The sequence below is a fragment of the Podarcis filfolensis genome, assembly GCF_964270895.1.
Source record: "Podarcis filfolensis genome assembly, chromosome: 7".
NCBI lineage: Eukaryota > Metazoa > Chordata > Lepidosauria > Squamata > Lacertidae > Podarcis > Podarcis filfolensis.
This window is the reverse complement of record NC_139603.1, coordinates 983,997-1,006,439: the sequence shown is the minus strand read 5'-3', so window position 1 is coordinate 1,006,439 and position 22,443 is coordinate 983,997. Positions and strand designations below refer to the sequence as shown.

At 48.8% G+C, this 22,443-nt stretch overlaps 1 protein-coding gene across 4 annotated transcripts in view; it reads right to left on the bottom strand.

Annotated features, from left to right (window-relative positions):
* ADCY2 (adenylate cyclase 2) overlaps positions 1-491 on the bottom strand; it is a 121,283-nt gene extending 120,792 nt beyond the window's left edge. For 2 of the 4 annotated variants that reach the window (XM_083624288.1, XM_083624289.1), the window contains exon 1: positions 235-491. In XM_083624288.1, coding sequence (XP_083480414.1) covers positions 235-474 — 240 coding nt within the window. In that variant the 5' untranslated portion in view covers positions 475-491. The remainder of the gene's footprint in view (positions 1-234) is intronic. The other 2 variants (XM_083624290.1, XM_083624291.1) reach the window with 2 other exon arrangements.
* Between the last annotated feature and the right edge of the window lie 21,952 nt (positions 492-22,443).

Below are 22,443 nucleotides of genomic sequence, written 5' to 3'. Positions count from 1 at the left end.
CCAACATATTTTTTAAAAAATCAATAAAGCTCCAAATTAAAATCCAGCCCATTCATGTGACAATAAAAAAAAAATCATCGATGAAACTATTCACATACATACATATATATATGGAAGGAAAATAAGCTCTGCCTTCCTTTCTCTTTCGGAAAGTTGAGGGGGCCGCAGCCCAGCCTGCTCTGGGCTCCCCAGGGCGGCGGGGGAGAAGCGCCTCGGCCCTCCCTCGAGACTCACCATCCCGGCGGCGAAGAAGAAGAAGACGGCCAGCAGCGCCAGGCAGGCGCCCAGCACGATGAGCAGCAGGAAGACGAGCAGCGGGTGCTGCTGGCTCAGGCAGTAGTACGACTCGTAGAGCCAGTCGCGGCCAGGGGCGCGCGGGCGGCGGCAGCACAGGCGCAGCCGGCGGGGCCCCTCGGAGCCCTCCGGGGCCCCGCAGCCCTCGCCGCGCTCCGCCGGCTCCCGGTGCCTCCTCATGGCGCGCGGGCGCCGCCGATCTGGCCGGCCAGGGGCCGCCCCGCTCCTCAGGACGCCGCAGCCGCCCCCCGGCCGCCCCCGACGGCGCAGCGCCCCGGCCGCCTCCGCATGCCGCGCCGGGAGCCGGAGGGCGCTCGCCTGCTGCTGCGGCTGCTGCTGGCGGCGTCCCGGCGGAGAGGCGAGCGGCCGAAGGCGCCCCAGCCAGTCCCCGAGTGGCGGCGGTGGCGACGCGCGAGGAGAAGGCGGGCTCCGGCTCCGGCTCCGGCTCCGCCGCCCGCCCCCTGCCCGCCCCCCTCCCCGCCTTGGGCGCGGGAGCGCGCGCTCCGCCGCCGGGAAGGCCGCGCGGCACTGCCGGGGTTGGACTAGATGACCCCGGGGAGCCCTTCCAAGGCCACGGTTCTCTGGGGTGGGAGCTGCACTTGGCGACGGGGGATCTGAGCGTGTGCAGAGGGCAGCTGGGCGGTGGGCGCAAGTGGATCCATTCCGGACGCCGACAGCCAGGACAAGGACTTCGCGGGTTCGATGTGTTATAGAAACGGGAGAGAGTGGAAAGGGATCCCGGGGGACATCTAGTCCAACCCGCCGGAACGCAAAAATCTTTTGCCCAACGTGGGGCTCATGCTTTACTGACTGAGCTCTCCTTCAGCTGCGACGCGTGAAATGGGTCGCCTTGCGCCGAAACCATCAGTGCCGAAGCTTCCTCGGCGGCGCCTCGGAGCGCACGGGTCGGAAGTGGGGCAAGGCGCCGGGCTTCCCGCAACTAGATCCACGCCCCAAGCAGGACAACCCTAGGCAATCGCAAGAAAGTCCCTGGCGCTTACTCCAGAGTAAGTGAGTACAGGCGTGCAGCCCAAGTGCCACTTGCTTGGGTGACAGTTGCATGGGATGGATCGCAACCTCTGCAGGCGCGTGTTGGCTCCGGACCAGGAGGAAGCCTCGCTGGATTCCGGGGCGCTTACTCCCCAATGTCCAGGGGAGCAGCTTTCAAGAGATTTCCTCCGACGGCTGAGAGACGCCTGTCCCAAGGGCTCTGCTGTCCTCTGTCTCGAGCAGCGCTCATGCAAACAGCTAATAGCCGGGTGTGCAAGCGCAGCAAGGCTGCCGAGTTGGCTCCTGGTGAACGCGCAGCAAAGCAGAAAGAAAGACTTGGTCCCATCCTGGAGCCCCAGTGGTGGCACCTGAAATGCATAGGTGGGGGTGTTTGTTTGGGAACTCGGCAGCTTACAGATAAAAATAAGAACAGCTAAAAACATTGAAAATAACAGTCATAAAAAATAAACACTGATAGAGTTATCATTGTGTATAAACTTACAGGCTTAAGCAGTATGTGGACTGAGAACTCCCAGAAGTGCAAGCTGGATTTCGCAGGGTCAGAGGAACCAGAGACCAAATTGCAAACATGCGCTGGATTATGGAGAAAGCTAGAGAGTTCCAGAAAGATATCTACTTCTGCTTCATTGACTATGCAAAAGCCTTTGACTGTGTCGACCACAGCAAACTATGGCAAGTTCTTAGAGAAATGGGAGTGCCTGATCACCTCATCTGTCTCCTGAGAAATCTCTATGTGGGACAAGAAGCTACAGTTAGAACTGGATATGGAACAACTGATGGTTCAAAATTGGGAAAGGAGTACGGCAAGGCTGTATATTTCCCCCCTGCTTATTTAACTTATATGCAGAATTCATCATGTGAAAGGCTGGGCTGGATGAATCCCAAGCCGGAATTAAGATCGCCGGAAGAAATATCAACAACCTCAGATATGCAGATGACACAACCTTGATGGCAGAAAGTGAGGAGGAATCATAGAATCATAAAGTTGGAAGAGACCACAAGGGCCATCGAGTCCAACCCCCTGCCAAGCAGGAAACACCATCAGAGCACTCCTGACATATGGGTGTCAAGCCTCTGCTTAAAGACCTCCAAAGAAGGAGACTCCACCACACTCCTTGGCAGCAAATTCCACTGTCGAACAGCTCTTACTGTCAGGAAGTTCTTCCTAATGTTTAGGTGGAATCTTCTTTCTTGTAGTTTGGATCCATTGCTCCGTGTCCGCTTCTCTGGAGCAGCAGAAAATAACCTTTCTCCCTCCTCCATGTGACATCCTTTTATATATTTGAACATGGCTATCATATCACCCCTTAACCTCCTCTTCTCCAGGCTAAACATGCCCAGCTCCCTTAGCCGTTCCTCATAAGGCATCGTTTCCAGGCCTTTGACCATTTTGGTTGCCCTCTTCTGGACACGTTCCAGTTTGTCAGTGTCCTTCTTGAACTGTGGTGCCCAGAACTGGACACAGTACTCCAGGTGAGGTCTGACCAGAGCAGAATACAGTGGCACTATTACTTCCCTTGATCTAGATGCTATACTCCTATTGATGCAGCCCAGAATTGCATTGGCTTTTTTAGCTGCCGCGTCACACTGTTGGCTCATGTCAAGTTTGTGGTCAACCAAGACTCCTAGATCCTTTTCACATGTAGTGCTCTCAAGCCAGGTGTCACCCATCTTGTATTTGTGCCTCTCATTTTTTTTGCCCAAGTGCAATACTTTACATTTCTCCCTGTTAAAATTCATCTTGTTTGTTTTGGCCCAGTTCTCTAATCTGTCAAGGTCGTTTTGAAGTGTGATCCTGTCCTCTGGGGTGTTAGCCACCCCTCCCAGTTTGGTGTCATCTGCAAATTTGATCACGATGCCCTTGAGTCCATCATCCAAGTCGTTGATAAAGATGTTGAATAAGACCGGGCCCAAGACAGAACCCTGTGGCACCCCACTAGTCACTCTTCTCCAGGATGAAGAGGAACCATTGATGAGCACCCTTTGGGTTCGGTCAGTCAGCCAGTTACAAATCCACTGAGTGGTAGCATAGTCAAGACCGCATTTTACCAGCTTCTTTACAAGAATATCATGGGGCACCTTGTCAAATGCCTTGCTGAAATCAAGGTAGGCTACATCCACTGCGTTCCCTTCATCTACCAGGCTTGTAATTCTGTCAAAAAACGAGATCAGGTTCGTCTGACATGACTTATTCTTCAGAAATCCATGCTGACTATTGGTGATCACAGCATTCCTTTCTAGGTGCTCACAGACTGTTTGCTTAATGATCTGCTCCAGAATCTTCCCTGGTATTGATGTCAGACTGACTGGGCGGTAATTATTTGGGTCCTCTCTTTTCCCCTTTTTGAAAATAGGGACAACATTTGCCCTCCTCCAGTCTGCCGGGACTTCGCCTGTTCTCCAGGAATTCTCAAAGATGACTGCCAGTGGTTCTGAAATCACATCTGCCAGTTCTTTTAATACTCTTGGATGCAGTTCATCTGGCCCTGGAGACTTGAATACATCTAGACTAGCCAAGTATTCTTGTACTATCTCCTTAGTTATTCTGGGCTGTGTTTCCTCTGCTGAATCATTTGCTCCAAATTCTTCAGGTCGGGCATTGTTTTCTTTATCGGAGAAGACTGAGGCAAAGAAGGCATTGAGGAGTTCAGCCCTTTCTGTGTCCCCTGTTTGCATTTCACCATCTTCTCCTCTGAGTGACCCCACTGTTTCTTTGTTCTTCCTTTTGCTACGAACATACCCATAAAAGCATTTTTTGTTGCTTTTAACCTCTCTAGCAAGCCTGAGTTCATTCTGTGCTTTAGCTTTTCTGACTTTGTGTCTACACGTGCTGGCTATTTGTTTGAATTCCTCTTTGGTGGTTTCCCCTCTTTTCCATTTTTTGTACACATCCTTTTTTAATCTTAACTCAGTTAAAAGTTCTTTAGATAGCCACCCTGGCTTCTTTAGGCACCTTCCATGTTTCCGTCTCATTGGTATTGCCTGAAGTTGTGCTTTTACTATCTCCCTCTTAACAAACTCCCAGCCATCATGAACTCCCTTTCCTTTTAGTATTACTGTCCATGGGATCTCACCCAGCACTTCCCTAAGTTTTATGAAGTCGGCTTTCTTAAAGTCGAGAAATTGTGTCCTAGTATGCTTGGCTGCTCCTTTCCGCTGTATAGTAAACTTCAGAAGAGCATGATCACTCGCGCCTAATGATCCTTCCACTTCTACCCCACTAACCAGGTCATCAACATTGGTTAGGACCGGATCTAAAATGGCTGTTCCTCTTTCAGTAAAAGCCCTTTCAGTAAAAGCCACCTGTCCCCCAGAGCCTGCTGTTCTTCACCTCCGGGCAGAACAACAAGGAGGGAGTCAGTTTGGCTTCCCCAGAGAGAGTTCCATAGTCTGGGAGTAGCCACTGAAAAGGCCCTGTCCTGCATCCCCACCAAGTGTGCATGGAGAAAGGCCTCCATGGAAGATCTCAGAACCTGGGCAGTTTTGGATGAGGGAATACAGTCTTTCAGATAGCCTGGACCAAAGCTATGTAGGGCTTCATAGCGGTGGCATAGTGTGAGAGGACGGGAGGGGCACAGTTTTGGGGGGGTGTATTCCTCACAATGTCCTGCTGTGTTGTGAGCTGTTGCGTCCTTCTCACACTGGAGCGCACCTTGAGAAGGATGCAACAGCTCACGGTGCTCTGCCACCCAACTGCCATTTTTGCAAGTCTCACGAAACAGCACTGGGCTCACAGGGCACCCTGAGTGCACCCCTCAAAGTAGGGTGTCGTTGCCTGGGCAGGCTCCCCATTGTGTGGCCAAGCAGGTGGTGCAGTGCTGCCCTATTTAGCTCCAGTGGGCGGAGGGTGCAACTTTTCTGACTGACATATGCAACTTTTATGACTTGACGTGTGGAAAACCACATGAATTTGACCTTTGGAGAGTTTGTAAGTAAACCATTTTCTAACTTACCAAACGTGGTCTTTTCCTATGCTGGGGGAAGAAGGAAACTTGGAAGGAACTTTTAAAGGGGACAATTTTGGAACTCATCTGGAAAGGCCTTAAAGCAGGGGTCAGCAAACTTTTTCAGCAGTCCCTCAGACCTTGTGAGGGGCCGGACTGTATTTGGGGGGGGGAATGAATGAATTCCTATGCCCCACAAATAACCCAGAGATGCATTTTAAATAAAAGGACACATTCTACTCATGTAAAAACATGCTGATTCCCAGACCATCCACGGGCCAGATTTAGAAGGCGATTGGGCCGGATCTGGCCCCTGAGCCTTAATTTGCCTACCCATGCCTTAAAGGTTTTACAGCCTATATTTCCACATTTTACTTTGCTGCCTTTTTAAACATTTTAAATCTACTGGGGTTCTTTGACCAAAGAGTACTTGCTTTGCTCTCAGGAGCGTAGCTAGCTGCTCCAACACCCGGAGCGGCCAGGGCGGGGCGACCCACCCATGGGGGCGCTGCGGTGAGCTGCCCACTGAGTCCGCTTGGCAGACGCAAGCCCCACGCTGCCATTTTGGGCAGCGCGGGGCCCTGAGCCACCGCGTCACTCCCAGGAGAGACATGTGGCTCAGGCGCGCTGCAGGCCAGGCCCTGTGGTAAGTGCCATCCCCCGTGGTGTGCCATTTCGTCCCCCCCCCAAAGGATGATACCTGGGGCAGACTGCACTTCCCGCACCTCCATTCCTACGCCCCTGTTTGCTCTGTACTTGGATCCTGGCATCCACAAATTCTGTTCCCAGATACAGATACCAACTCCAATACCAAAGGTAATACAATGGTACCTCGGGTTACATATGCTTCAGGTTACAGACGCTTCAGGTTACAGACTCCACTAACCCAGAAATATTACCTCGGGTTAAGAACTTTGCTTCAGGATGGAACAGAAATCATGTTCCAGCGGTGCGGCAGCAGCAGGAGGCCCCATTAGCTAAAGTGGTGCTTCAGGTTAAGAACAGTTTCAGGTTAAGTACGGACCTCCAGAACGAATTAAGTACTTAACCCGAGGTACCACTGTATATATTAATAATGGCAAGTAGGCATTGACAGCTTTCTCTTCCATGAATTTGTCTGAAGTCATTCCTTTCAAACTGTCTCAAATTTGTAACTGTTACAAATTTGCCATCTTGTGCTGGCAAATCCCAGTGTTTTTAATCTGGCCAGAGAAAAGAAAATAGAATCAGAATTCTCAAATCCTTTCGGAGACAGCGACAGAGAGTTGGGAAGGTGTGTTGCGTTGTTGTTCCTGGGAGGGGGTTTCTTAGTGTCCACTGGTCTACTTGTTCCCCTTGTATTATATGTGAATAGTGGAAAGGTCTTTGTAGAATGAAATTTAACCCCTAAAGCCGTCACTCAGAAAAGTCGAGAGTGTGAAATAAAGTTTTTGGTTCTGTGCAGTCTGTCATATAAGGCATCATTCCATGTACCGGAATAAAAAAATACTAAGGGACTACCTGCAGCAGCATTAACTTTTCTCCTTTAGGCACCTACATTGTTGGCACCAAACATGGAATGAACTCTGATGGCTAGCTAGCATTCCTTCCCTATAGCAGCCAAGAGAGATGCAGTCTTGTGGAAGGAAAGGGTGGAAGGAAAGGGTGAAGAAAAGAAAAGCTTCCATCATGCTTACATGTGAATACATCAGCACATGATCAAGTTCAGGATTTATCCTTCCAAACCATGAGGTGTAGACAAAAGTGAGCCTAATGAGCTCTAATCATGTATTTCTCCATATTGAAAAAGGCTATTAGGAAAACAAAAGGAGAGAGCGATAAAAGGCAGCAGGAGAAGAGAGACAAGAAACACTGTGTCGCCCCATTATTGTGCTTGCTAAAATGCAGACCAGCCAGGCATGTAATCAGGAGGAAAAGGGAGAGAAAATATAGGTTAGGTGACATCATTTATTGAACCAACATCTCCCGGCAGAAGAGCATGCAGCTCCCTTCTTCAGTCTCTCCTGAGATAAGTTTCTGGGATAAAAGGAAACCTGAACAACAGGTACAGGAAGGGCTACAGCTCAGTGGAAAGACACGCAAACCTGGGACCTCACATATTCCCATCTTTGGTCTCTGGCATTTCCAGCAACAATGATCTGCAGTAGCAGAGCTAAGAGGGAGTGTCGAGAGAGGCTGAATTTGCCCATTCCTCCTGCAAATATAGGGATGGTGGTGAGCTACATGTGGTTTAAGTAAACCATGATCAAAGTATCCAAGGCAGCACTTCCGTGAAGGGATGAGACAGGCACCAGCATGCGTGAGCCCCGTCAGTAGCACCTCTCCGTCCCAGCCGGCAGCAGAAACGCAGCAGGAGGGAAGCCAGCTGTTCACCCTTTAAAACATCCATGAGCAGAGGACAGCTGGAGGCAGAAAGACACATGGGGACCCAAGATAAAGACAAATCAGGGATGGGCGAGGGTGTCCATTTCATTTTATCTTTTTTCCACTATTCACTTCAGTTCTCCCCACTTCCTCATCAGTGTGCAATTGGAAAAAAGTCCTGAAATTTATCAGCCTTTTACAGCAAATTTCTCTCAATATGCATATTTTTGTGTGCAGTTTTGCCTAATATACACAGCTTTATAAAGCAGCTTTGCCAAAGGTAATGCATTTTTATATGTTACTTTCAATAGCATATTCATTTATATGCACAGTTAAGTATATGTAGCTTTCTACACATTCCTTGGCTAAAGAACTGCATTGCATAATTTCAAGATGTGTGACTCTCCAATTATTTCAGAAAGTGTGGATTAGGTAATTTCACCTTTACATTTCACCTTTAAATGGAATTTCTCCTCCATTTACCTATGTCAAGCAGTGGGGGGGGGGGCAAAGAGAGGAATTCCCCATGCATATGCTTTTGTTAGTTGTGGCATAGAAGGTGCAGGAAATTGGGCAGGAGAAACTCTTGACAGATGTTGAAATGGAAAGTGTTGCTAATAGAGGGACCTAGGCAGAGCCCACAGACTCAATAACAATACTTTTGCCTGTACAGTTTTAAATCTGTGCCCATTCTCAACTGCCCGTGCTGTTCAACTGTTAGCATAAATTGCAAGCTTTCACTAAGCCCGTTCCCCATTTTTCTTCTTTCATAAATGAAAAGCAATTTTGTCCTTGATGCAAATTAGTACATTCTCTCTATAAAGTACATTCAGGCTGGAGCTATACATGCAAGGAAATGAAGTGATAAGAGTCTGGAAGGTATAGTCTGTGTATGTGTGTGCGCGCGCGCCTACACACACACACACACACACACACACACACAGTCATACTTTCTGTATATAGAAAACTAGTAGAGCAAGGAGGTGACTGCAGCCTTTATACCTATAGGGAGGGCTTCAAAACAAAACAGGCAGTGGCGTAGCGTGGGTTGTCAGCACCCGGGGCAAGGCAAGTAATTTGCGCCCCCCTAACCTGTGGATTTGCGCCCCCTAACCCGTGGATTTGCGCCCCCTAACCCGTGGATTTGCCCTAACCCCAGATGTTGCGCCCGGTGCAGCCGGCCCCCCCTGCACCCCCCACGCTACGCCACTGAAAACAGGGAGGCATTCAAAAGTGGCCCACAACATAATATCTGAAGAAGTGCAATTCACTACCCATATTGAGGGCTCTCCCATGTCTGAGAATACAGCTTCTTCAGAGATCACATGTTTTTTGAGAGTGATTCCTGCATCTACAAACATGGTATGGGACACATCCCACCGGAAGGTTTTGTGTACTCTTGGATTGCAGTATAAGGGTGAAATCAGAGATATCGGACAGCTTGAGATTTTAACATTCAGTAAGAGAAGGGGTCCACAGCTCTGTGGTAGATTTACAAAAAGAAAAGAAAAACACCAAAAATTCAATTTTAGAAGGGGGCAAGATTAGACATGGATACACAAAGCTGTCAGTATATGAGAACATTGCAGCTGCAAACAGCCAGCTTGTTGACATCACAAGATGCGGCTGGCTGTGGGAAAGAATTTCCCAGGAAGTTCACAGGCTGGAAAAGGCTCTGTGAAGAGTGTAATTTGAAACCTTCCGTTTGCGCATGTACAGGAAGTTTGTCAGACTTGCTAGAAGAACTGAACTGAAAGGACGTGTTTTTCTCTAGTGCTGTAGACAGAAATAAAAGAATGTAAATAGACATTTCTGTCTGTCTCCTTTTCCCTGCTAGGGAAGAAGCAGGAGGAGGGGGTGTGCATTTACCCACGCTTGGGAAAATGTCGCCTATCAAAAATCTCCCTGGTCCGTCTGGATGTCAGCCAGAGGAGGTTACCGGTATGCAAGCTCCGAGGACAGTGAGAGGGGCCAGCCTCTGTGGAGGGGGCTTGCAAACCAACAAAAGCTCCCCCTCCTCTTTTAAATCAAGACCCCTTGCACTATGCTCTGTTCCCCCTTTCTTCCCATCCAGGGCAGTCCTGCCCCCTGCCTGCCCCTCAGAGCCAGCACCTCCCGTGGGGCCTTGGCAGCACAGCCTCTTTACCTCCTCGCCCGCTCTCCAGCAGCCACAAGGAGCCATGCAAGCGAGGAGTCTGCCAGCAGCGGCCATGGAGAAGCCATGGAGAGGCAATGGGATGCTTCCTTGCAGCCACAGCTGCAGGAGCTGCTGTCGCTCAGGACAGCTGCCGGCCAAGCCTCCTCTCCAAGCTCGGTGGCAGCAGCACTGGTAGAAGAAATAGGGATGCTCTGGGATCAAATCAGAAACCAGGATGGGTTGTGTAATTCTAGGACTGTCACTGGAAAATCAGGACATTCAAAGGGTACGTGCCTCGTACCCCATGAACCTGTTAGTGGTGGTCACCCTCAGAGGCTCTGCTTTACGTCACTGACAATGCAGGGGAGGGTAGCAGTAACATGAGGTAGGGTCTTCTCAGTGGCAACACCCGTTTTGGAACTGCCTCCCAATAGAGATTTAATTGGCTTCGTTGATGGTATTTTTATTTCACCTGGGTTTTAATGGGTGTTAACTAGAGACAGGGCAGAAATTCAGCTTGGTTCACATTTTAATATGAACCTAACTAATTCACATTTCCTGCAACACCAGGCACAATGAAGTACGTCTATCCTTCACAGTTCTCTAAATGTTGTTTTTTAAAACAATGTATATTAGGGGAAAGTGCTAATAGAAATGCACATATCAGTGAAAAATAACATACAAGAATGCATTATATTTGGAGAAATTGCTTTGAAAAATGTGTACAAGGCAACATTGCAGGTTTGGACAGATTTGCATCAAAGTGCTGATGAATTTTAATTTCTTTCACTGCAAACTAACATGGAAACATAGCAAACTGTATTTAAGGTTGGGAAGATGAGAGACCAAGGGAAACCAAAACTGACATATTTGGGCATCCTTTGCTTTAAACTCTACCTTAACTTTGTGAGCTGTTGTTTTCCAAGTGGCAGCACAGCTCCCAGGATTGTGTTGTTATTGTTGTGAACTTGTCTATGGGACCCTTATGGGAGCTGAAGGGCAGTAAATAATAAACATGAATAAATAAATAGCACTGGGCTAGGCAACCCAATGGTCTGGGTCAGTATAAAACAGTTTATATGTTCATGGGTGGAAGATGACATATATGGAGCAGTCACTGTGGTGGTTGCCTCTGTAGAAGTAAAGTTCACAATCATATAGGAAGTATCAGCAGGGGACCATTCAACTGAAGGCTGCTACATTGGAATGAATAGGAACCAGCAAAAAAAGTATTTCTCTGTGTGTGCCAGATAATATCTAAAGCAGTATTCTTCAACCATGGGTCCCCCTGAACTACAACTCCCATCAACCCCAGCCAACTAAGCCTATTGTCAGGGAAGATTGGAGTTCTATTCCAATAATCTGGGTACACAGTGTTGAAGAACACAGGTAAAACATGTTAAATGTACATAACTGTACATTTGTGTTGAAGAACACAGGTAAAACATGTTAAATGTACATAACTGTACATTTGTGTTGAAGAACACAGGTAAAACATGTTAAATATACATAACTGTACATTTGTGTTGAAGAACACAGGTAAAACATGTTAAATGTACATAACTGTACATACTGTACATAACATAGGGACTTTAACATAGTCCTGTAGCTGTCAACATTGAATTAGTCTGTGATTCTCAGGGATGTTGTTAATTATCTGAGATAACCTAAGATGCTACCTCAAGACAGTTCTTCTGACACCTGAACTGGGTTCTTATATTGGACCTGTATTTCAAAGGGCTTGTGCCAGAAGAACTTCCTGGTGCAACAGAAGTTCAGCTGCAAAACCTCCAGAGGTTGTGCAGGAGAGCTTCCAAAGCTTTGAAAAAGTCACGAATCACTCCTTGTCTCTTCTTCATGACTGCTGCCCTTTTTCTATCCCTTTAGAGTTTTTTTTTCCCATTGCTCAGGCCTCACCAAGAAAGTTCTGCATTAATTGATAACCTGGGAAAAGAAGAGATCCAGCTTGATTGGCAGGATTGATTACAGCTGGAGATTTTTTTATGTTTCCTTGGCACGGGGTACGTGCTCCTTTTTCTGCTAGGCTGAGCCATGCTTCTGCTCCCACTCTGTATTCTGGCAGCAAGAAGCTCTCACAGCTGCTGCTGGGCCTCATGCAGAGCCAAAACGTAGAGTAGGCAGAATCCACCCTTTCATTCTAGCTGCACAGATCATGCCCGAACCCTCTCCCCAGTTTGTTCCCTTCTTATTTTGTTTGGACATAACCTCTCCAGCTGCAAAAAATATATATGTTGCTGTAGGTGAAATTTGGTAGCTATAATAAGTTCATACACTTTTGTGAATGCTAGCCATGCTGCCCTGGCCATATCATTTGTCAAATAAATTGCTTGCTACAGGACCCATCACATCCAGGGAATGGTTCTTTGGTGCACAAACCACTCTAGAATCCTGGGATGTGAGAAGAGCAGTTAGGTGAAGCAGGCAGGCTTTTCCTGTTCTTTCCTTTCACTGCTAGGGATTATGTAAATCTCTCTGTGTGGAAAAGAACAGAAACAGTGGTGAGGTGTGCGTGCGGATTGAGACTGTGGCTTTTTGGAGTGAAAAGCTGAGAAAGTGAACATGAAAGTGTTATGTACTGAAGTTATCACCCTGGGCCAGCAGGGGGATACTGTAGATAGTTATGCAAATGAAGGATCAAAAAGTGACGTTCTGTGATTGGATAGTTTTGTAGGCAAATGAAGGATCGAAAAGTGACGTTCTGTGATTGGATAGTTTTAGAATGTTGTTACAGTAACAAGGTACTGGAGCTCTATATAAGCAGGCTGACTGAGCCCCTCAGTTTAGTTCTGTTCTGACATCGGAATAAAGAAGAGCTGTTTGAAGAATCGCTGTGTCGTCTGCTATGTTCACCCACAACTTAACACTGGCGACGAAGGTGGGATCGATGGACATCAGAGCACAGCCAGATGCAGCCACCCTCTGAGCTGAGCTGAATCACTGAGCGAAATCACTGAACAGAACCAATTCAGAGCTGACTGTTCTGGCTAGAGCACGGTGTTCCATCCATCGCCCTCCACGCCGGCATCGGAATCATAGCTTCAGTTGTGCCTCTACCGCCGTTTGCGCCAGCCTCTGAATCATGGGACTCCTACCTCGCTCGGTTTGACTGCTACCTCCAAGCCAACGAGCTGACAGCAGTATCAAAGGAACGGAAGCGGGGCCTATTCCTCAGCCTCTGTGGGCCTGAGGTGTTTGAGACGGCCCGAGCATTGGTTGTGCCTGAAGCAGTCCAGGCAACACCATGGGACACGATCCAAGAGAAGCTCCGCAACCACTACGCGCCAAAGCCATCCAAGATTGCTGCCTGCCATGCGTTCTACCACCGGAACCAGGCAGAGGGGGAGTCAATCAACAACTACACCACTGCCCTCAGACAGGCTGCAATGCACTGTGAGTTCCGAGACTTAGACGATGCCCTGATGGATCGAATCGTCTGCGGGGTCCGGGTCATCCATCTGCAACGGCGTCTCCTCGCCAAGCCAGACCTCACGCTACAGAAAGCCATTGAGGAGGCTGTGGCCTCAGAAGCTGCTGAACGCTCTGCCCAGGAGATCCACAAGTCCAGCAGCCCACATCTTGCTAGGAAGCCAGTTCCAGTGCATCATGAAGAGGCCAGCAGTGATGAGGGATCCTGCAGTGAAGATGATGACGTGCACCAGACAAAGCGGGAGCGCAGGAAGTTCCAACAAAAGTCCAAGGGCCAAACGGAATGTGCCGGCTGTGGAGGCAACCATTCCCGTGCCAAGTGTTGATTCAGAGACGCCATCTGTCGGACGTGTTCCAGAAGGGGCCACATCGCTAAGGTCTGCCGATCGGCTCCGTCTGACACCCCCCCTTCACCGACTCGCAAGCCCAAGTCTTCACTCCAGTCTGCCAAGGAAAGCTGTTTCGCTCTCACCAACTGCCGCTGCCCGTCTGGAACCACGACTGGCCAAACTGACTCGCCTACGCGACGCAAGCTGAACGTCACGGTGCTCATTGAAGGAGCTCCATGTGACATGGAGATCAACACCAGGTCTGCCCTGTCTTGGAGCACCATCAAAAGACTGGTACCCAGAGTGTCCAAAAGGCAACTCGACTCTCACCGCGTACACCTGAGAGACTACCAGGGAAACAACATTCCCGTGGTAGGCGTTGGCCAGTTCCGGATCGCCTTCAAGGATGTTTCGGACCTGCTCCGACTGGTGGTGGTCGAAGGTCAGCGACCAAGCCTCCTAGGGCTAGACTGGTTTGATGCCCTCGGCCTGGAAGTCACCGGCATCAACTGCATCTCTAACGCAGAGACTGAGGGTCTGGTCAACGACTTTGCCGAGGTTTTTGACGGCACTTTGGGGCAATATACAGGTACGCCCATCTCCTTTAGCCTTGATCCACAAGTTGCCCCCATCAAGCTAAAGCCACGCAGGGTTCCCTTTGCTCTCAAGGCTAAGGTGGACGAACAACTGGACAAGCTGATCGCCCAAGGAGTTTTGGAGCCGGTTGACCACGCAAAGTGGGAAACCCCCATCGCCATGTCTGTCAAGCCAGACGGGTCGGTGAGAATTTGCGCTGACTACAAGTGCATGATCAACAAGGCACTTCAGCAGCACGCTTATCCGGTTCCTGTTGTCCAACACCTGCTGCATTCCCTGGGTGAGGGTAAGGTCTTCGCTAAGCTGGACCTTGCCCAAGCCTAGCAACAACTGCCCGTCGATGATGCCACTGCTGAAGCCCAGACGATCGTCACCCACCGAGGGGCATTCCGTTGCCGCCGGTTGCAGTTCGGGGTGAGTGTGGCTCCTGGCATCTTCCAAAGCCTTATGGAGCATCTCCTGCAAGGGCTTCCGGTCGTGGTACCGTATTTTGATGACGTCTTGGTGTCCGCAGACTCACACCAGCAGCTGTTCGAGCGCCTCCGTGCCGTGCTGACCAGGTTCCAAGAGGCTGGGCTCAAGGTAAAGAGGGAGAAGTGCCAGATCACTGTTCCACAGGTGGAGTTCCTGGGCTATCTTATCGACGCCTCCGGCCTTCACCCAACCACATCCAAGATCCGCGCTATCCAGCAGGCCCCCATCCCAAAGAACAAGATGGAGTTGCAGGCGTTCCTGGGGCTGCTGGACTTTTATAACATGTTCCTGCCCCACAAAGCCATGGTGGCTGAGCCTCTTCACCGACTCCTCAGCACAAAGACGCCTTGGTCCTGGGGTCATCGGGAGACGGCCACCTTCAACGCGGTCAAGGCTCTCCTTTCATCGGACAGTGTGCTGGTACAGTTCAGTGAAGCCAGGCCGCTGGTCCTTGCCTGCGATGCCTCACCTTTTGGCATCAGTGATGTCCTTAGTCACCGTTTTCCAGACGGAAGAGAAGCACCGCTCACCTACTTTTCCAGGACGCTATCTCTGACTGAAAGGAATTACAGCCAGCTCGACAAGGAGGCACTGGCACTTGTGGCTGGAGTGAAGAGGTTCCATGAATACCTCTATGGCAGGACTTTTGACCTCATCACTGACCACAAGCCGCTCCTGGGCCTCCTCGCTGGTGATCGTCCAACTCCACCAGTCCTCTCGCCGTGCATGCTGCGATGGACTGTTTTCCTGGCTGCCTACCACTACCGGCTTGTCCATCGCCCGGGGAAATCGATGGGCCATGCTGACGCCCTCAGCCGTTGCCCTCTTCCAGCGTTTGTGGAAGACCCAGCTCCAGCTTCATTGCTCCTCCTGATTGAGGATCTTCCGGCAGCGCCTGTATCGGCTGCCACTGTGGCCTCCGCATCTGCCCAGGATCGCACCATCAGCCATGTGCTCAACTGGGTGTGGAGGGGGTGGCCACAAGGGCCTTTTGCATCAGAGTTCCAACCGTTCGCAACCAGACAACATGAACTCTCGTCTCATCATGGCTGTCTGCTGTGGGGAGACTGCGTCGTGATTCCCCAAAGACTCCGTCAACGTGTCCTGGAGGCTCTGTACGTTGGCCACCCGGGAATCGTCAAAATGAAGGCGTTGGCTCGGTGTTACGTCTGGTGGCCTAACATGGACGATGCCATCACTGCCTGGGTGTCCGCCTGTCAAGCGTGCCAAGAATCGAGGCCTGCACCACCACCAGCTAAGGGACACACCTGGGAGACGCCAAAGACACCCTAGTCAAGGGTGCACATCGATCTGGCCGGCCCCTTTCACGGCCGGACCTTTATGGTAGGGGTGGACGCCTATTCCAAATGGCTGGAGGTGGCCCTGATGCCCTCCACCACTACCGAGGCCGTCATCCGGGTGCTGCGAGGCCTGTTTGCGACACATGGGTGTCCTGATGTCCTTGTCTCCGATAATGGACCGCAGTTCACGTCAGGCACTTTTGAGTGGTATCTTTTGGGACTGGTCATCCGTCATGCCCTAACGGCACCATTTCATCCATCCAGCAACGGGCAAGCGGAGAGAATGGTGCGCTCAGCAAAAGAGGCACTGGCGCGCCTGGACCGGGGAAACTGGCACGAGCGGGTCGCCGAATACTTGTTTGTGCAACACATCACCCCTCATGTGGCCACAGGGCGGAGTCCTGCTGAACTGCTTATGGGCCGCCGCCTCAGGTCACCGCTCGACCGGCCGCACCCGGACTTTGCCATGGCCGAACCCCCATGCTGTGTCAACGCGCCACAGTCATGTGTTCCAGGAAACCATGTCTTTGCCCGGAACTATGTGGGGGACATTCCTTGGGTGCCAGCCACAGTAGTGGGAGTCACTGGACCTCGCTCGTATCAGGTGACACTCGAAGACGGACCTTTGTGGCGCCGGCACATTGACCAGCTTAGGCACAGGGTTGGGGACTTGGACACTACCGTGGTGCCCCCAGCTGCGCTCGTGGCTCCAGAACAGACACTTACAGATGGTGAGGCTCCACCTACACCTCTCTCGCAAACTGCCGGCGTGGAGCCAAACCAAGCTGCTTCAGAGGGTCTGCCAGACTTACCACAGACTCAGACCACTGCTGTGCCTGACATTCCGCCAACTCCACTTGCGGAGGTTCCACCCACAGCAGGGGATCCAGGGGGCTTGGTTTCAATGCCACCTAGTGTCACACCACAGCCTCAGCAAGAATTGGGTGGCCCCCCCGGACTTGGCTACCAGTCCCCGGCGGGCTGTCAGAGTTTCCAAGCACCCAACTTATTTACAGGACTATGTTGTCGGACATGTATCACTGTTGGTCTAAGTATGTGAAATGTAACCGATATGCTTTTGTGCCTAATTGAACCATTACGTGTAGTGCTGTATATAAGGAAACCATTACGATTGTAACTAACGCCTTATCTCAGTGGGGAGGGGTGTTATGTACTGAAGTTATCACCCTGGGCCAGCAGGGGGATACTGTAGATAGTTATGCAAATGAAGGATCGAAAAGTGACGTTCAGTGATTGGATAGTTTTAGAATGTTGTTACAGTAACAAGGTACTGGAGCTCTATATAAGCAGGCTGACTGAGCCCCTCAGTTTAGTTCTGTTCTGACACTGGAATAAAGAAGAGCTGTTTGAAGAATCGCTGTGTCGTCTGCTATGTTCGCCCACAACTTAACAGAAAGCTTGTAGGAAAAACATGTCTGGGGATCTTGGAGGGGTGGCCCCACTCCAGAAAACTGATGTGGCAGCAGTGGGTTTGATGAGCGGCATTCAATGTAGTGTTAAGCAGTTTGCTCCATCTCTGTGCAAGCATTTCTTCTTGCCTGATAAAATACGCTGCCCTCCGGCTGTCCCTGGGCTCTCCTGCCATCTCCAGCTATTTCTGAAGCCTTTCTCATAATTGAGTGTAGCCACAAGGCAGCGGAGTTGTCCTTCTCCTCACAGGCTGACAAGTCCCATCTGCCCCTCATTTCCCTCTACAGCACCTGCAGAAAACGCCTTCTTGACCACTGGACCCACTCAGGGCTTTTGCAGCCGGAACTCGCCGGAACTCAGTTCTAGCACCTCTCACATGGGTGCCATTGCGATTATAAGAGAACAAGGGAGGTGTTCATGGTGAGTTCACACACTTCTTTTTCTAGGAAAATTGCATTCGTCTCATCTGCCCAATCCGCTGGAGCCTCTCTTTGCACGGTGTGGAAGTCCCTAACTCACCAAGGGTTTGAGACACGTTGGCTCCCCTCACCCAGTTTAGCCAGCCAGTCAAAGCTCTTCCTGGGATGTGGCTGCTGCCCCATGCTGGCAGCTTCCAGGAGCCACAGGTGAGAGCTGAGTGCAGGGTGGGGACCGAAGGTGGACAATGTATCCCAGAAGAAGCACAACATGCCCCCCACCAGAGGTACCACCACTCCCCTAACACCAATAAACCACAATGTTTTGTGTAAACCCCTGTAAAACTTATCTACTTTGGTTGGGAGTACCTAATACAATATATTCCCAAGTCTCAAAAATAGCAAAAGTTCTTGAGTGGTTCAGAGATAATCATGATAAATTTTTACTTGGGGAGCAGGAACTATACAAGATACAACTATGGGAATTACTTTTCTATAAACCAAAGAAGAACATAAATCACCACATTCTACTCACTTAAGCAAAAGCAATATTAAAAGTTTGGAGCAGCAGCTCACAAAAAATAACTCCAAGTTTATCCCCCTTAATGTCAGTTCTAAAAAAAATGATTGTATAACACAAACTGACTATTGATTTGTCTACTTGGGATAATCTCCTTCACTATGGTTTTACAATTTCCTATGAACAAGCCAAAAAAGTAACAAACACACCACTATTTCAATTTTTGTCAATGAAATCACACAGTGGGAAAATTGAAAACAAAATATGGTATACATCATCCTTTTATGGCATTTGAGAAGCTTCTGTTAAAAAACTGATAAAAGCAATTGCAAAAGCTTTCTCAGTACCAGTTGACAAGAGAATGTTTACACCCATCATATAAGAGGGAAAGGGATCTGTCAAAATTTAATTTCACCATCTTACAAACAGAATGGGATTGGATGTTTAAGATTTTCACTTAATTTTCACAGTTGGGATATTTCAAAAGAATTTCTTTTCCAATTTCAATGGAACCTGACTCCTCACCTGATTAAGCAAAATTCACAATCCTTGCAGACAACTTCATTGTCCAGAAAGTGGGAGAAGCAACAAGAGGAACAGCCATTTTAGATCTGGTCCTAACCAATGTTGATGACCTGGTTAGTGGGGTAGAAGTGGAAGGATCGTTAGGCACGAGTGATCATGCTCTTCTGAAGTTTACTATACAGCGGAAAGGAGCAGCCAAGCATACGAGGACTCAATTTCTTGACTTTAAGAAAGCCGACTTCATAAAACTTAGGGAAGTGCTGGGTGAGATCCCATGGACAGTAATACTAAAAGGAAAGGGAGTTCATGATGGCTGGGAGTTTGTTAAGAGGGAGATAGTAAAAGCACAACTTCAGGCAATACCAATGAGACGGAAACATGGAAGGTGCCTAAAGAAGCCAGGGTGGCTATCTAAAGAACTTTTAACTGAGTTAAGATTAAAAAAGGATGTGTCCAAAAAATGGAAAAGGGGGGAAACCACCAAAGAGGAATTCAAACAAATAGCCAGCACGTGTAGACACAAAGTCAGAAAAGCTAAAGCACAGAATGAACTCAGGCTTGCTAGAGAGGTTAAAAGCAACAAAAAAGGCTTTTATGGCTATGTTCGTAGCAAAAGGAAGAACAAAGAAACAGTGGGGTCACTCAGAGGAGAAGATGGTGAAATGCAAACAGGGGACACAGAAAGGGCAAACTCCTCAATGCCTTCTTTGCCTCAGTCTTCTCCGATAAAGAAAACAATGCCCGACCTGAAGAATTTGGAGCAAATGATTCAGCAGAGGAAACACAGCCCAGAATAACTAAGGAGATAGTACAAGAATACTTGGCTAGTCTAGATGTATTCAAGTCTCCAGGGCCAGATGAACTGCATCCAAGAGTATTAAAAGAACTGGCAGATGTGATCTCAGAATCACCGGCAGTCATCTTTGAGAATTCCTGGAGAACAGGCGAAGTGCCGGCAGACTGGAGGAGGGCAAATGTTGTCCCTATTTTCAAAAAGGGGAAAAGAGAGGACCCAAATAATTACCACCCAGTCAGTCTGACATCAATACCAGGGAAGATTCTGGAGCAGATCATTAAGCAAACAGTCTGTGAGCACCTAGAAAGGAATGCTGTGATCACCAATAGTCAGCATGGATTTCTGAAAAATAAGTCATGTCAGACGAACCTGATCTCGTTTTTTGACAGAATTACAAGCCTGGTAGATGAAGGGAACGCAGTGGATGTAGCCTACCTTGATTTCAGCAAGGCATTTGACAAGGTGCCCCATGATATTCTTGTAAAGAAGCTGGTAAAATGCGGTCTTGACTATGCTACCACTCAGTGGATTTGTAACTGGCTGACTGACCGAACCCAAAGGGTGCTCATCAATGGTTCCTCTTCATCCTGGAGAAGAGTAACTAGTGGGGTGCCACAGGGTTCTGTCTTGGGCCCGGTCTTATTCAACATCTTTATCAACGACTTGGATGATGGACTCAAGGGCATCCTGATCAAATTTGCAGATGACACCAAACTGGGAGGGGTGGCTAACACCCCAGAGGACAGGATCACACTTCAAAACGACCTTGACAGATTAGAGAACTGGGCCAAAACAAACAAGATGAATTTTAACAGAGAGAAATGTAAAGTATTGCACTTGGGCAAAGAAAATGAGAGGCACAAATACAAGATGGGTGACACCTGGCTTGAGAGCAGTACATGTGAAAAGGATCTAGGAGTCTTGGTTGACCACAAACTTGACATGAACCAACAGTGTGACGCGGCAGCTAAAAAAGCCAATGCAATTCTGGGCTGCATCAATAGGAGTATAGGCGTAAATAGGAGTAAACTGGTCATTATCAGTAAACTGGTACGGGCAAACACAATCCTGAATTCATATTTAAACACCTCTCCCAACAGGTTATGAAAAACCTGTACTTTAATGGATAATAATTTGAGAAGCTCAATGCTATAGAAATTGTCATTTTCAAAAAGTTGACTGTTTAGTTTTACAAGTAACAACATACTCTGTTTTATATTAGAGTTCATCTACAAAAAAATGCGGCAGCTAAAAAAGCCAATGCAATTCTGGGCTGCATCAATAGGAGTATAGCATCTAGATCAAGGGAAGTAATAGTGCCACTGTATTCTGCCCTGGTCAGACCTCACCTGGAGTACTGTGTCCAGTTCTGGGCACCACAGTTCAAGAAGGACACTGACAAACTGGAACGTGTCCAGAGGAGGGCAACCAAAATGGTCAAAGGCCTGGAAACGATGCCTTATGAGGAACGGCTAAGGGAGCTGGGCATGTTTAGCCTGGAGAAGAGGGGGTTAAGGGGTGATATAGAATCATAGAATCATAGAATCATAGAATCATAGAATCATAGAGTTGGAAGAGACCACAAGGGCCATCGAGTCCAACCCCCTGCCAAGCAGGAAACACCATCAGAGCACTCCTGACATATGGTTGTCAAGCCTCTGCTTAAAGACCTCCAAAGAAGGAGACTCCACCACACTCCTTGGCAGCAAATTCCACTGTCGAACAGCTCTTACTGTCAGGAAGTTCTTCCTAAAGTTTAGGTGGAATCTTCTTTCTTGTAGTTTGGATCCATTGCTCCGTGTCCGCTTCTCTGGAGCAGCAGAAAACAACCTTTCTCCCTCCTCTATGTGACATCCTTTTATATATTTGAACATGGCTATCATATCACCCCTTAACCTCCTCTTCTCCAGGCTAAACATGCCCAGCTCCCTTAGCCGTTCCTCATAAGGCATCGTTTCCAGGCCTTTGACCATTTTGGTTGCCCTCCTCTGGACCCGTTCCAGTTTGTCAGTGTCCTTCTTGAACTGTGGTGCCCAGAACTGGACACAGTACTCCAGGTGAGGTCTGACCAGAGCAGAATACAGTGGCACTATTACTTCCCTTGATCTAGATGCTATACTCATATTGATGCAGCCCAGAATTGCATTGGCTTTTTTAACTGCCGCGTCACACTGTTGGCTCATGTCAAGTTTGTGGTCAACCAAGACTCCTAGATCCTTTTCACATGTACTGCTCTCAAGCCAGGTGTCACCCATCTTGTATTTGTGCCTCTCATTTTTTTTTGCCCAAGTGCAATACTTTACATTTCTCCCTGTTAAAATTCATCTTGTTTGTTTTGGCCCAGTTCTCTAATCTGTCAAGGTCGTTTTGAAGTGTGATCCTGTCCTCTGGGGTGTTAGCCACCCCTCCCAGTTTGGTGTCATCTGCAAATTTGATCACGATGCCCTTGAGTCCATCATCCAAGTCGTTGATAAAGATGTTGAATAAGACCGGGCCCAAGACAGAACCCTGTGGCACCCCACTAGTCACTCTTCTCCAGGATGAAGAGGAACCATTGATGAGCACCCTTTGGGTTCGGTCAGTCAGCCAGTTACAAATCCACTGAGTGGTAGCATAGTCAAGACCGCATTTTACCAGCTTCTTTACAAGAATATCATGGGGCACCTTGTCAAATGCCTTGCTGAAATCAAGGTAGGCTACATCCACTGCGTTCCCTTCATCTACCAGGCTTGTAATTCTGTCAAAAAACGAGATCAGGTTCGTCTGACATGACTTATTCTTCAGAAATCCATGCTGACTATTGGTGATCACAGCATTCCTTTCTAGGTGCTCACAGACTGTTTGCTTAATGATCTGA